The 14,614-nt window shown below is 38.6% G+C and overlaps 1 protein-coding gene across 1 annotated transcript in view; it reads left to right on the top strand.

Moving 5' to 3' along the window:
* Positions 1-14,614, top strand: part of RTTN (rotatin) — a 181,333-nt gene that overhangs the window by 120,192 nt on the left and 46,527 nt on the right. Inside the window, 3 exon segments of the mRNA XM_006147227.3 lie at positions 9,009-9,102; positions 10,706-10,898; positions 13,462-13,552. Of these exon segments, the coding sequence (XP_006147289.1) occupies positions 9,009-9,102; positions 10,706-10,898; positions 13,462-13,552 (378 nt within the window).

The raw sequence follows: 14,614 nt of genomic DNA, 5'->3' as shown, positions 1-14,614 counted from the left end.
AAACTAAAATTAACATATGTTAAGTTGAGTTAGTATAAGCCAAATTAGCTATAGTAACATATGTAGACTAAGTTAGTTTAAGGCTAGTTTTATGTAAATACCCCTTGTTAAAACTACAGGCCAAAGTTAACTTATATTAGGCCAAATTAGCACAAAAATTCACTGATTAACAGACAAAGAATTCAGCAAATAAATGCAGGGACCCGTGGATTAATAGAGGAAGGACAGATCTGGCTAACAGTGACAGGATAAACAAACCTGAAGGCTCCAGGGGGAAGAGTAACTATCTTAGCTGAAAGTTCTTATCTGGTTGGGGCAAGCAACAGATAGTACCTAATTACAAACAGTTTCTCCCTTGTGCACTGTTAACTATGAAAAAACTGCTAATAAAACGCCCTGTGTTGTCTCCTAAGCTACAAGACCCTCTCACCTGAAAAGGCCCTGTCCGGTAATCAAGATTTAAGAAAAAAATGCACCAGACAAATAGACTCCTTCATCCTGAAAACTGTAATTGATTATACCTAATCAAACAAAACAGACATCATGTTTTATGATTATTGTTCCTGTGCCTTGAATTCCCTGTTTCATAGAGTAAATCTTTTATTTCCCCCTCACCCCTCCTACTCCTCTAAGACATCCCTCAATAAATACGTGTGTTCGATAGCCTCTAGCGCGGCAGCCTGGAGCTAACTCTGACTGTGGCCGGCTAAGAACATGCTAAGAGGCATTGAGGTCTTAGTCTAATTTTTGTTTCTGTTCACCTGCGCCGCCTCCAACCAGTCAACCCACCCCCACTGAGGCTGGACCCCAACCTCATAAAAATTTTTTTTTACACCAAGCTAAACTAAACTTGTACTTTACTCCCATTTTCTATAAACTTTTAGAAGACCCCTTGTATTTACTTATGTATTCTATTAAAAAAAAAAAAGGTGCAAAAAGCAAATACAATTTTTTCATTTCTCCACTTTCTAATGATATAAATCTTACAGATTAGAATACTATATTTTCTGAAGAGAACTTTAGAAATTATTTATTGTAATCATTATTAAAATAGAAGCAGCTCTACTAATGTCTTTAACTTCTTTGTGTGTATTTCACACAAGGTTTTTTTTCTTTTTTTTGAGAGGTTTTTGCTGTAGGGCGCGTGCGCTCACTAGAAAGACAGAGAGATAGAAAGTGAGAAATCACCCCCCCAGGGGGAATGGACACGCCACAAACCTCTTTTTCCATTCTCCTCTTGAGATCTTGGGCATGCACGCACACGCACCTGACCTGAGTTTAAGCCACAAGATCTGGGACTCAAACCTTGGTCAACTACGTGGGAGTCCAGTGACATAGCGATTACGCCAACTGCTGGTCCCTCACACAAGGTTTTAAAATATATATCAGAGGAATCTTTTTAAGCTTTTAAAAGATGAATTTTGAGGGACCTGCAGATGGAGTAATGGTCACATCACTGGACTCCCTTGTACTCGAGTCCTGGACCTGATGATTTAAAACTCACACTGGGTCTGTATGCATGCGTGCACCAAATCCTGAGTGAAAAATGGAGGAGAAGGTATTGTGGTGTCGTCATCCCGCTTGGTAGTGATTCTCACTTTCTGTTTGTATTTCTCTGTCTCTCTGGCGAGTGCATGTGCCCTTACAGCAAAAATCTCTAAAAAAAAAAGAAGAATTTTGATATATATTCTATGAAAGATTTCCTTCATGTTTATCCAAAAAGACTATTTTTTTTGTTAAAATATTTATAGTTAACTCTTTCCTTTCTTTAAAAAGAATCCTAAACAGAAGTTTTGAAATTGGTAACTTTTATTCACAGAAATAGTCTAAATACCCTAATTCTCTCGCCACTTGTCATGTTTTTCTTACTTGGCCTAAGAGAACGTGTATCTGTGTCATGATGGGAGAAAAATCTAGAATGTTTTTAGTATGCCAGTATTTAAATTGAAAAGGTGGTGGCTCTTAGACAAACTAGTTCTTTCTGAAATAGAAGAAAATGTTGAAGTTACAAATTGAGGTATAAGTTGAGTGGAATGTAAATCTTACTAATCAGTTTATCTATGTATTTATATTTTTATTTTGTTTATCATTTACAATTGAAAAAAAGATTGCAATCCATTTCTTGGTTGGTTGGTTTTTCCAGTTTTGTCTCTCAGGAAAGCACTGCCTTTTGATTTGGGTCATAGCATCCAGTCTGCTGTTGTGGGGGCATTATTCCTTTTGTATTGTTCATGCCACAGTAAGGGCTTCAGTGGTGTTATCCAATGAGAGTTAGTTTAGTTGTTTGGGAAGCTTTGCTGTGATTAATACCTGCATGTTTTTGGTTTGGTTTTTTAGATTTTTTTTTTATACATTCAATCACTGTATATCATTATAGCTTGCAAAATGAATTTTCCCAGCATAAATACACTTTACCTTAGTCCAGTTAAAGATATTATCATACACATCATCAACAGATAATTTTCCATTTTCGTGTCTCTTAAATGTTTTGCTTCTTTCTTTTTCCACTTGATTCTCTTCTCACCCTCCCCATTTCCCACCAGCCTCCCACACTGTCTCTGGCATCTGCAGTTGTTCTCCATGCTTTTACATCTTCCAATCTTTCGGTTTCTGCCATGGACTGCAGACATTCAGTGTATATTAAGTGGGGACATACAAGGCCTCTTTTTCATAGTTTGACATATAAGGCCTCTTTTTCATAGTTTGGCTTACTTGTTTTATAAACTACAGACAGAATAAGCAGAGTTACCTAGGGGCATTGCACTTGAAAATGGCTCATCAGAATTGGCTTCCGTCCAACTCTATACTGGAGAAAATCAAACATTAGCTTTTATTTTTTCTCCTAAAATCATATTTCTATTTCTCAAAGGTGTCCAGTGGATAAGTGTTCATGTCTCATCCATACCAGTGCAGCCACCGCTCTTATCACCAAACATTTTTTAATTTTAACTTTTTCTTTTTATTTCTATTTCTTTTATCCGTTCAATCATGCTACCCAGCTTACAAAGTGAATACTCCAACATGTGTACATTTCTCACCAATACAGTTCACCATACTAGAAAGTTATCTTCCTCTACTTCACCTGCCCTCTTCCCACACTGTATTTGGTCTTCATAACCATTTACTTAGTTTCTGTACCCTTCAGTCATTCAGTTTTGGCCATAGAGTGCATACACTCAGTATATATTAAGTGGACACATACAATGTCTCTCTTTCATCTCCTGGCTTGCTTCACTTAGCAGTAAATCTTCCATATTCATCCACTCTCTGTCAAAAGCCAGGGTCTTGTTTTTTATGGCTGACTAATACTCCATAGAGTATATGTGCTACAGTTTTTCAATCCATTCATCTGTTCGTGGGCATTTGGGTTGGTTCCATGTCTTAGCAATTGTGAATAATGCCACAATAAACATCAATGTGCAAGCACTTTTCTGATTAAGAATTCTCTGTCCTTTGGGTAGATACCATGAAGTGGGATTACTGGATCATATGGCAGTTCTATTTGTAGGTCTTTAAGGACTCTCTAAATTGTTCTTCAGAGTGGCTGGACCAATTTACATTCCCACCAGCAGTGTAGGAGAGTTCCCCTTTCACCACACTTTTGCCAGCACTTACTATTTTCCGTTTTTTTTTTTTTTTTTTTTAAATCTTTGTCATTGTGACTGGGGTTGGGTGGTATTTCATTATGGTTTTGATCTGCATCTCCCTTACAATGAGGGATGATTAAATTTTTTTAAAAAAATTTGCCAGAAGGTATACACACTCCCCAGAGAGAGAAAGAAAGGGAAAGTGAGAAAGAACCCCACATGGACATGGGCACTCTGGAGTTCCTTCTCTCTGTCTCTCCCTCCTTTTGGGATTTGGGACATGCATGCATGAGCATGCAACATGTTTGACCATGTGGGATTCAGTTATCTTAATTGCTGCCTATGACACCAAATTTGACCTTTCTTGCTGCTCCTGAGCAGAATTATGTCTGTCCTTAAAAAAAAAAATAAAAACAAAACAAACAAACAAACAAAAACCTGTTGTATCAATTGTGAAAACAAAGTATAGGAGAAATGTAATTCCTTTCTTTTTGAGGTTTTCTTTGTGAAATATGTGATTCTTTCAAACTTCTGGAACACAAACTTAAAGAAATTCATATGGGCCAACAAATGGTATAGTGGTTAAGGCTCTGGACTCCTATATGGTCAACTGCTGTTCAAGTCCTGGACCTGGTGGCTTAAAACTCATGCTGGGTGTGTATGCGTGCACACCCAAAATTCCAAGAGGAGAATGGTGGAGAAGGAATTGCAATGTCGCCACCACCTCTGGGGAGTAATTTCTCACATTATCTTTCCTGTCTCTGGTGAGCACATATGCACTATAGCAAAAGTTTCTCTTAAAAAAAAAAAAAAGAAAAGAAAAGAAAGAAACTCATATTAGTTTATTTAAACACTTAAAGAGAAATTTTTCTCATAGGTCTTTGTAGTCAATAAAAAAACCCTGAAAGTCATTCTCACAGTCACTATTTACAGTAGAGGAAATTAGGGCATGGAGTGAAGTCCCACTCAGGGCTGGACCCTTGCCCAAGGTCCCCACACAGGAAGTAAAGAACATTTATTTGAATCCCGAAAGATGTTTGGGTCCAGTTTTTGGCTATATTCCTTCACTCCAAAGCCAGATGGGATGTGCGCTTTCAAAGCTGACTTAGTTAAGGTGCAGTGAATGAGGTGGTATTACAAGGTACCATGAGAGGAGAGATTTTGGATAGAAAGTGTTAATTGAAATGAGCTTAGGGCTGGCCTCATGGCTGGTGGTTAAGGGAGCTGGAGCTCCTATGACTGACTATGCCATTCGAATTTCAGCCCCAGTGTCTTGAGTCAGTGCTAGGTGTGCATGTGCCTAAAATCCTGCAGGATGGAGAAATGGAGGAGAGGGGATTGTGGCCTGACCAGGTCCAGTTGGAGGTTGCCTTCTCCTTCCCTCTCTCTTTCTCTCTCTCTGTCCCTCTTTGGCAAGCACATATGCCCTCTTCAAAAAAAAAAAAAAAAAAAAAGAAAGAAAAGGGCTTTGAAAGACTCACCCCCAGGGCCCTTGTATGTATGCATCCATTTACAAGGGCTTAAAAAGATTCAAATAGGCAAATCTCTTAAGATGCAGTACCCACTTCCCAGAGTTTAAAGTGTAGTTGAGAACATAAAACATTATTAGAAAATAACTGAATACCAGTTTTGTTTTACTGAAAGCATTGGATGTTAAGAAAATACATGCGGTTGTTTGGAGAGGAGTTGGGGTAGGGAGGCTCAAGATTTTTGTTGTGGTGGTGGTGCGTGTATGCCTATGCGTGATGTTTTACACAAAGTCTTACTGTATTGCTATCTTCCTGCCTCAGCCTCCCAAATACCTGGAACTGTAGGCATGCCTCACCATGCCTAGTTCAGAGTGGGCATGAAAGCTGGGCTTCCTTGTGGCGTGGACCTGCCAACCAGTGCATGCTACAATAGATTGACCAGGAAAGCTGTAGTTTGATTACTGGAGTATCTGGTTAGATGGGGTTTAGTCAAGAAAATTGAGTCAGCTTTTGGATTTAAAGAGCTATGTTATAATGGTTATAAAGATAAACATATAAAGAAGCTATTTCAGCAATGTGAAATGGCATGAAACATTAGAGAAAGAAAGTGTCAACACTTATTGATGCTAGTTAAAAATGTTTTATAGGATGAAGAGTAGGCCAAGGACAGTTCAAGTAGGGATAGATAGAACAGTCTTTGCAGAAGAAAAATAGTGTTGACATAGGCAACAGAGATAGGAAAAATGCTCACCTCCGGTGTGGTGACCCCAGGAAGACACTGGGACGTGGCAGTTTGATGATGGTGGGGGCGGAGAGAGTAAGAGCGAGTGAGCAAGCAAGCAAGCGAGGTGTTTCTTTAAGTTCCAAATAACTGTGAATTGGCTAGTGTCCAAAAACTATGTTTTAGTGAGAAGGAAAGCACAAGTGAGATTATAGTTTGTAAGTATTATTAATACAGGCCAGAGGGTGGTGCTACAATGGGCTTTTGTTTTAACAGTGATTCTATAATAAAACTTAAAATTCTCATAATGAGTGATACCTGGATACCAGGTTTTTCCTAATAAGTTTTAGCATTTTGACATTAGAATGACTGCATTGGCAATTAAAAGTAATTAGGCTCAGCAGTGTTGGCACAGGTGATAAGGTGTTGTCACATGACACTGGAACCATATAGGAACGTCTGGTGTTCAAATCCAGGGTTGACCTGAATATGCTGAGCTCAGCTGCTAGCCTGGCTAGCTGGAAGGCTGGGAGAGTGGATTGTGGAGTGAGGCACACTGTTGAGGCTGCCTTACCACTTGATGAGTAAATACACTTTAAAAAATGTATTAGAACAAATATTAATATTTCATTTTTCTTTGTATTTCATATCCCCTTTGGTATATTTTGAAGTTTTACAAGCTAAGCTAGTAAATAGAATTATAGTTATGACTATGAAGTGCAAAACATTTAAAGAAACTAACAAAAAATCTTTTGAAAAGATTTTAGGAATTTTATTAAGAAGGTAAGTATGGTTGAAAGAAGGAAAGTATATCTGGGTCTTATTTTGATTTTATACTAAAATACATTTGTAAAATTTTGGTGATAACTTACTGTTTTATGTAATAGACTTAAGTGTGTTGAGAAAGCCCACCATCCGAGCTCAGGTGACTACACTGCTAGTTTGCCCAGGTTAAGTGCTATGAGCAGATTAAATTGGATAAATCTGCACCATTTTAGGAGGGTACCCTTGTCACATATAAAGAACCAGCGTCCTAGAGAATTTAAGTATTTGGCTCAAGGTTACAAAGTTAATTGAGGATGGAGTAGGCCAAGCTCTGGATATTTGCCCTCACAAATTGTGCATACTTCCGCAGGAGGACTGTGACAATGTGACGTTAACTTCTGTGTGAGTGGTCTTCTCTTAGACGTGCAAGCCCCTTCTACCATTTTCTGCTAATTCCTTCAGAGATATTATTCTGAGCTTTTTTTATTATTATTATTATACACAGTCCATTCTAATCACAAGTCTGTAAGAGCCGAGGTGATTTAAACCGCTTGTTATAATTTGGTTATAATTAATGATTACGAATTGTGAAGCATGCCAAAGCGTTTCTGCCCTTGGGCATGTAGAGATAGATAACACTTAGAGAAAGGAACACAAGAAGCCTATAATTCCTTAGAAACTTTTCCTACCTTATATTTTGATATGTTTTTAAAGTGTGACTAGATTTACACTCTATTTTTTCATTACCGTACACCTTCATTGTCTTCCTTTCTCCTTTTTAAAAAGTAAATAACCTATTTTAGGTACCAGTATTGCTTTTTGATGAAAGAGGATAAAAAGTATTATGAAGTCATCTTGGGAGACAAAATATCCGAGTTCTAAATTAACTTTCACAATGATTTAAGGTATCCAATGATATCCTATGTTTCAATAAGTCAGAATACAGAGAAAATCATTTTTGAATGTTGACACATTATGCTTATATGATGGAAGTTATTTTTTTCGTATTCCAGCTCTACTTTGATACTGTAAGTGACTTTGCTATTTCAAAGAGCCTCTGTTCATTGCCACTTTTTTATAGTAAAACATAATTTAGAAAGCTTCTTTAGTTATCAGTTGTCTTTACAAACATGTTGAAAAAAAGAATCATCTGAAAATGATGGGTTACTTCTGCAAAATGCATGGTTAATCAATTTCACCACCGTGTGCATCTCATAAGGTGTACTTACACAAGATGGGGTAGTGACTGTACACGTGGGCCCCACGGTATACCTGTTACCTAAAGGCACTGCCCTCATGCCTGTGGTCTGCCATTGACTAGATATCATTATGACACATGACCGTACTTTATTGTACCATACTCACCCTTTTCTTCTGATGCTGTGAGATGACAAAATGCCTCTGTGATGAGATGAAGTGAGGGGAAGGAGGTAGGTACCATGACATGGCGTCAGGCTGCCATCGAGCTGATTGTACATCAGAAAGATGTCTGCTCTGGGTGATCCTGGGTTGGTCGAGCTATGGTGATTGCCATGGGCGGATGGCAGGAGCAGATGATGTTGATGTCGTGGCGGCCATGTCCACAGGTGGCAGGACAAAGGCGCGATTCACAGCCCGGTCAGATTGGAGCAAGGACAGACAGATTTCTCAGGCTACTCAGAACAATGTGCAATTTATGAATAATTTATTTATAGAGTTTTGTTGAATATCTTTGAATTGCAGTTGACATTATTATTTAAGAGTAACTGAAGTCACAGAAAGTAAAACCATAAGAAAGGGGGACTACTATGACAAAGTTTATGTGCACCACTTGAAACATTAAAAAGAAGCCAGTAGGTGGCCTTGGACTCCCACATGACTGGCTGCAGTTTGAGTCCTGGACCTGGCAACTTGAAAATCACACTAAGCACATGTGCATACATGCTCAAAATCCCTAGAGGAGAATAGTGGAGAAGAGATCGTGGTATGGCTCTCCCCCCGAAAGATGATTTCTCACTTTTCCTCTCTGTCTCAGGTGAGCACATGTGCCCATGGCAAAAACCTGAAAAGAAAAATAAAAGAAAAGAAAAAAAAAAAACTTTTCTAGTATGAATCAAGAAATGTAAACTATCTCAAGAACACAGTGATTATAGTTTTAGTATTACTTTTTAGCCTTTTAACATTTGAGCAATGAGAGAGTAGGCCTTATTAGAGGCCTACTCTTAAAATGCTAGGTGAGCTTCAAATAAAAATTTATTCCTTTGAGTTACTGATTAACATAAACTAGGACAGTTCTTCTAAGAAGTGGAAAATACCATTAAAAAGAACTGCTATGATGCCCAAGATGCAGAATGGTTTTAGTTACACGAACTAGTGTAATTTTGTCATAAACCTTCTTGTAAGGATATCTTATACATACATTGTTTATGCTTTGTTTTCCCTGTTGTAATGTTGATGAGTCAAGTCGTTTTCTTTACTGACTTCCAGGTGGCTCTTTCATTGGAGAGCGCTGAATTTCAACCCCTTGTGCCATCATCCACACGGCCACCTGAAGCCTTACCTGACCAGTTTGTGACACAAGGTATCCGTTTAGGAAGACATTCTACTTTCCCAAAGAAAAATGACAAGTTGGCCTAGACAGATAGTTTGAAAGTAAATGTGTCGGCAACAAAATGTTAATGAAATAAGTCACAGAATGAGGTAGACTTAAAGTACAGGTACCGGAAATGAACAAAACGAATGCTTTACACTGGTAGCTGAGCGTGTGGCTATCAAATAGTCTGATATGTGCTTGTCAGTTAGGCATAGGGACTTGGTAGATGAATTGAGGAGCCGGTGAATATTAACTTACATTTTCACCTATTTTGGAAAACACTTTACCATAGCAGTCCATCTGAAAGTAAAGAGATTCTGGTCATAATATATTTGTTTTCATTTTGATAGTGGTACCATGATAATAAAAGGCAAAGTCTTTGTTGTTAGGAAATTAAGATTAAGGAAGTATTATGTTTGAAATTGATAAACAATTGCAAAATGGTATGTAGACGGATAGTAGAGAAAGAAAATATGGGCAGAAAATACCTAAGTACCTGGATATAGGTATATGGTGATTTTCTTTTCTTCTTTTTTTGGAGAGGTTTTTGCTATAGTACGCGTGCGCTTGCCAGACAGACAGAGAGACAGCAAGACAGAAAGCGAGAAACCACCCCCCAGGGGGATGGCCACGCTGCAATCCCTTCTCCTCCATTCTCCTCTTGGGATCCTGGGCATGCACGCACACGCGCCCGGCGTGAGTGTCAGCGGGTCCAGGGCTCGAACCGCGGTTGACTACATGGGAGTCCAGCGTCATAGCCATTACACTAACTGCTGGTCCCTATGGTGATTCTTTATACTCTTATACTTTTCTATCAGTCTGAATTTATACAAAATATAACTTTAAGAAACAAAGAAACCAAAAAACAAATTAAGAGTCATCAGGGCAGTGTTGAGGCAGATCAGAGTCTGCTGGTACCGGTCTACAATCCCATATTTTCAACTAAAACCTGAAATCTCTGAAAACTAAGTTTTCTCAAAACCTAACTTATATCAGAACTTGCTCACAGCTGAATATATTGGACTGCAGTACTTGCCCTGTCCTAACCTGAAGCCATTAACTCCTCTTCCCATCCTGCTTGCTGTGATCCTACCTCTGCTGCACGAAAGAAATACTTTATTAGGGGTATGGTCAAGATCTCAGTGGAGGTGTTAGCTATGTATGTATACGTATCTTACTACTTTTCTACAATCCCAAAGTATTTTGAATTTGGAAATACTTCTTGCCCTTAGAATTTCAGATAGAAGATGTGGACCATCACTTTGTTCCTGAGTGTCTCAATACCTGGGGCCCAAAGCTGTATTGTGCCCTTGCTATTCTGGCTCCTCTGCTCTCACCCAAGAAATCATGTGTACATTCACACACATATTTTCACACATGCAAATACATGCCTGGTGGGGGCAGAGGTTAGGGATGGTGGAGCAGTCTGATGCTCCAGCCTCAGGAAAAGATGAGAGGGACAGCTAGTGGAACTCAGCCGTTCGGCATTGTCAGTTTCAAGAACCTTGCTCTGATTATAAGAACTTGGGAATATTATGCATAATCATAGCGAGTAAAATAGTACTAATTCTATGCTTATTTTCAATGATAGGTCAGCACGAAACCACATCACCACGGCCTCCTCGTGATTCATCCCTTTCTGTTCCCCTGCCCAAACAGTGGGTTTTTGTCACCCCACCTCTTCTTTCAGCAATGTGCAGCCTCTTAGACAACCTCCTCGTGATCGCTCCAAGAGACACTGCAAATGCTTTTCGACAAGCCCATCTCATCGAGCCTCTCTGTAGGTAAGAGAGACGCGTTCTCAGGGAGACAGTAGTAGAGCTGAATGTAGACGAGCTGCACGCATTGACTTGACACAGGCCTCACGTGTACTAGGAATGTGCCCTTATTCTTTCTTAGGCTCTTTAGACTCCAGCTTTCTGTTTTTGTCACAATGAATTCTTCACAGTTTTTGTTTGTTTGTTTGTTTGTTTGTTTTTTGAGGGGTTTTGCTATAGGGCAAGTGTGCTCTCCAGAAAGACAGAGAGAGACAGAGAAACAGAAAGCGAAAAAATCACCCTCTAGGAAGGATGGTCACGCTGCAGTCCCTTCTCCTTCATTGTCCTCTTGGGATCTTAGGCACGCATGCACACGTGCCTGGCGTGAGTTTAAGCAACTGAGTCCGGGATTCAAACCTCATTCGACTACATGGGAGTCCAGTGACATAGCCATTATGCCATCTGCTGGTCCCAGTTGACAGTTTTTATTTTAGGTCTCCTAAAGAATTTGTATTGGTTTGCTATCTTGACTATTAAGCCCCTCCTCGCAAATTCCTAATTTTAGAAATTCAATTCTAAACTTTATTTGTCCTCTAATGCACTCAACTATTATGGTGCAGTCTGCTTAGATATTCTTAATGGATATTAAGGAATTTGGGATTCATCTCATAATTGGCCATACTGGAATAATGTCCCTGGGTGGAAAATCATTGTTCACATTCATCTGGAGTTATTTTGTTATGAGAAACTAATTTTTTCAACACAAAGTATTCTGATAAAATTTAGAGAAATCATAATTTCATTCCTTGAATTTTTGTTACTCATTTACCTCATGTTATTACTTGACTTTTTTTATGATTTTCTTGTCAAGTATGGTAGAAAGACCTAAATGTTGTATTCAAGCTGAGCTAACCTCTAATTATATTTCATTCACTGAGTAACATTGCAGCCTTGGGAAAATTACTTTAATCTCTGGAGTGTCATTAATAATACCTCTTTAATCAGATGAGTGTGGGAGGAGTAAACGTGAAGGGGTGGAGGTGCTTCTTATCTGTAGTAAGATTTACTTCCAGTTTTTGTAGCCCACCATTCCCGCTCCTTGTAACCACATGTTTATGTGCGTTTCTCTGCTCCTGTCTCTTTACCTTGGAGAGTACACTGTCTGAAATGTCTTTCTTCTTTTTGCTAAATCATAGTACCTTCTCTTTTTTAGGGGATATATTAACAAAAATCTAAAAAAGAAAGAAGTGTTTCTTGTGTTACTTCACTTAGTTTTGCTTACTCCTTTGTTGTGTGTAGTATGTGGGCTAGTCAGTTGACATGAAGAGCAAGGTAGCTGGATCCCACATGGTCAGTTGCACAGTTAGTGTCTCAGATCCAGCAGTTTGAGAAACATGCCAGGCACCTGTGCATGTGTGCCTAAACTCCCAAGAGGAGGATGGAGGAGAAGGGATTGCGATATGGCCATCCCCCTGAAGGGTACTTTCTCACTTTCTCCTTTCTCCCCCTCTTTCTCTGGAGAGTGCATGCACCCTATAGCAAATTTTAAAAATATTGGAATATGCAATGAGGTATGAGTTTGTTCTGTTCTTAATATTTGTCATTTTTTCTACTATGATGCCTACTAGGATTGCAAAGTCATCGCTAGTCCAATGGCGGTCCCTCCTGGAAGCTCCTGCCTTAGTGATGAGCAAAGTGGAACTATGAGAACAGTCTTCCTTCTTAGGAGTCTGGGAGATTGGCATGGCCTTGATGCCTCAGAGGCATTAAAGGATATTTTACAGCAAAGGCTCATCATCATTCTATACCTTGTTTTTGTTACTAACTTTAAAAGAATAATTACCTGTTCGTCTCACTTCACTTTATTTTTTACTTTTTAAATAGGGAGGTATTTTCTAGCTAGCATTTTTGCTATTTTTGAATAGGAAAGTAACCACTAATATTTTGCTCTTGTTTTCTTCTGAAAAACAGTATTTTTGCTTTATATTTTACTCTGCTTTTGATAATATTCCATATATATCTTTTCTTATTTTCCAGAATTCTTTGTTTCTCACATTTGTCTGACAAGATATTTTCCTATTTTCTGAAATATTGTGGGATATTGTTTTATAAACATTTTCTTTTTTTATAAAAATCTTTCTCTTGCATTATAGTCTCCATTAGCTTAACACTGCAAATTCTGATTGATTACTCTTTATTTATTCTTATTATTTTAATTTCTTTTATACATTTAGTCACTGCACATCACTACAGCTTATAAGGTGAATTTACCCAACAGGAATACACTTCACACCAATCCAATCGAAGATACTGTACACGTTATCATCAGCAGATAATCATCCATTTCCGTGCCCCGTAAATGTCTTGCCTCGCTATTTTGCTCCTTGATTCCCTTCCTTACCCTCTCCCACTTTGACTACTCTTTCATAAGAAGCATACCAAGGCTGGTAGGTACTGTGATGGTTCAGGCGCTGGATCCCACATGGCCTACTGCACGTCTTGAGTCCCAACCTGGTGGTTTGAAAGAACATGCCAGGTGCGTGTGTGTGTTTTTAATCATCTGAAGAGTTGTCTTGTCTGTCCTTCACAGCATTGCTGATGTCACCCTAATAGAGGCATGTGTCCAAGAACTCAAGACCCCACTGCCTTCATCACCTCCAGCTGAGCACACACAGGCTCAGGTAAACACATCTAGTCTGCCTCTCACCTCCTCATGTCTGTTTAGGGTTTGTTTGTTTTAGTGCAAAAAACTTAAATTTGAGGAGGTACTAATCATAAAACAAGGATAAAAATCTCTCCAGCACACATGATATGGTGAGTTATTTATTTATTTTTATTTATTTTTTTATTTATTATCATCACAATCTTGTTTATATTACATTGAATTGTAACTTTACAGTGAATTACATTGCTTTTTCAAAAGGGAATGCCATACATGTCAGTCAATACCAAGACATTAAAATCCCCACTTCATCATTCAATATCTTTTCATTGCTTTTCCCATTCATTATTATTGTTATTCCAAGTATTTTTTTAACCAGTCAATCATTATTTCTCATTTTGCTTGTAAAAAGACCTTACCCATCGTGAAGTACTTCTCAGACCCATCCAGTTGAGAATACTATAATGTCATCATCAACAGGTAATAAGCCATATCTATGTCCCACTAATGTCATTGCCTCTCTATTTGTTCTCTTGCTATCTTTCTCTATCCTCTTCTCTTCACCCTCCCATTTCACACTGTCTTATTTTCCTTAAGTATTTTCACTGCTTTTATGTCCTCCAATATTTCGCTCTCTACCATGGAGTGCAGATAGTCAGTATATATTAAGTGGATACATGCAATATCTTTTTTTTCATAGCCTGGCTTACTTCACTCAGCAATAGATCCTCCGTATCTTAACACTTTCTATCAAATGCCAGGGTCTTGTTATTTTTTATGGCCGAGTAGTATTCCATAGAGTATATATACCACACTCTTCCAATCCATTCATCAGTTTGTGGACATTTATGTTGGTTCCATGTCTTGACAATTGTGAATAATATTGTAATAAACATGGATGTGCAAGCACTTTTCTGACTGAGCATTCTCCTGTCCTTTGGGTAGATACCCAGAAGTGGGCTTGCTGGGTCAAATGGTAGTTCTATTTGTAGATCTTTGAGGAACCTCCATATTGTTCTCCACAGTGGTTGAACTAGTTTACATTCCCACCAACAGTGTAGGAGAGTTCCCTTTTCACCAC

This window comes from Tupaia chinensis, unplaced genomic scaffold (assembly GCF_000334495.1).
Source record: "Tupaia chinensis unplaced genomic scaffold, TupChi_1.0 Scaffold000206_1, whole genome shotgun sequence".
Taxonomy (NCBI): Eukaryota; Metazoa; Chordata; class Mammalia; order Scandentia; family Tupaiidae; genus Tupaia; species Tupaia belangeri.
The sequence above is the reverse complement of the archived record's forward strand: the minus strand, read 5'-3'. Positions and strand labels throughout refer to the sequence as shown.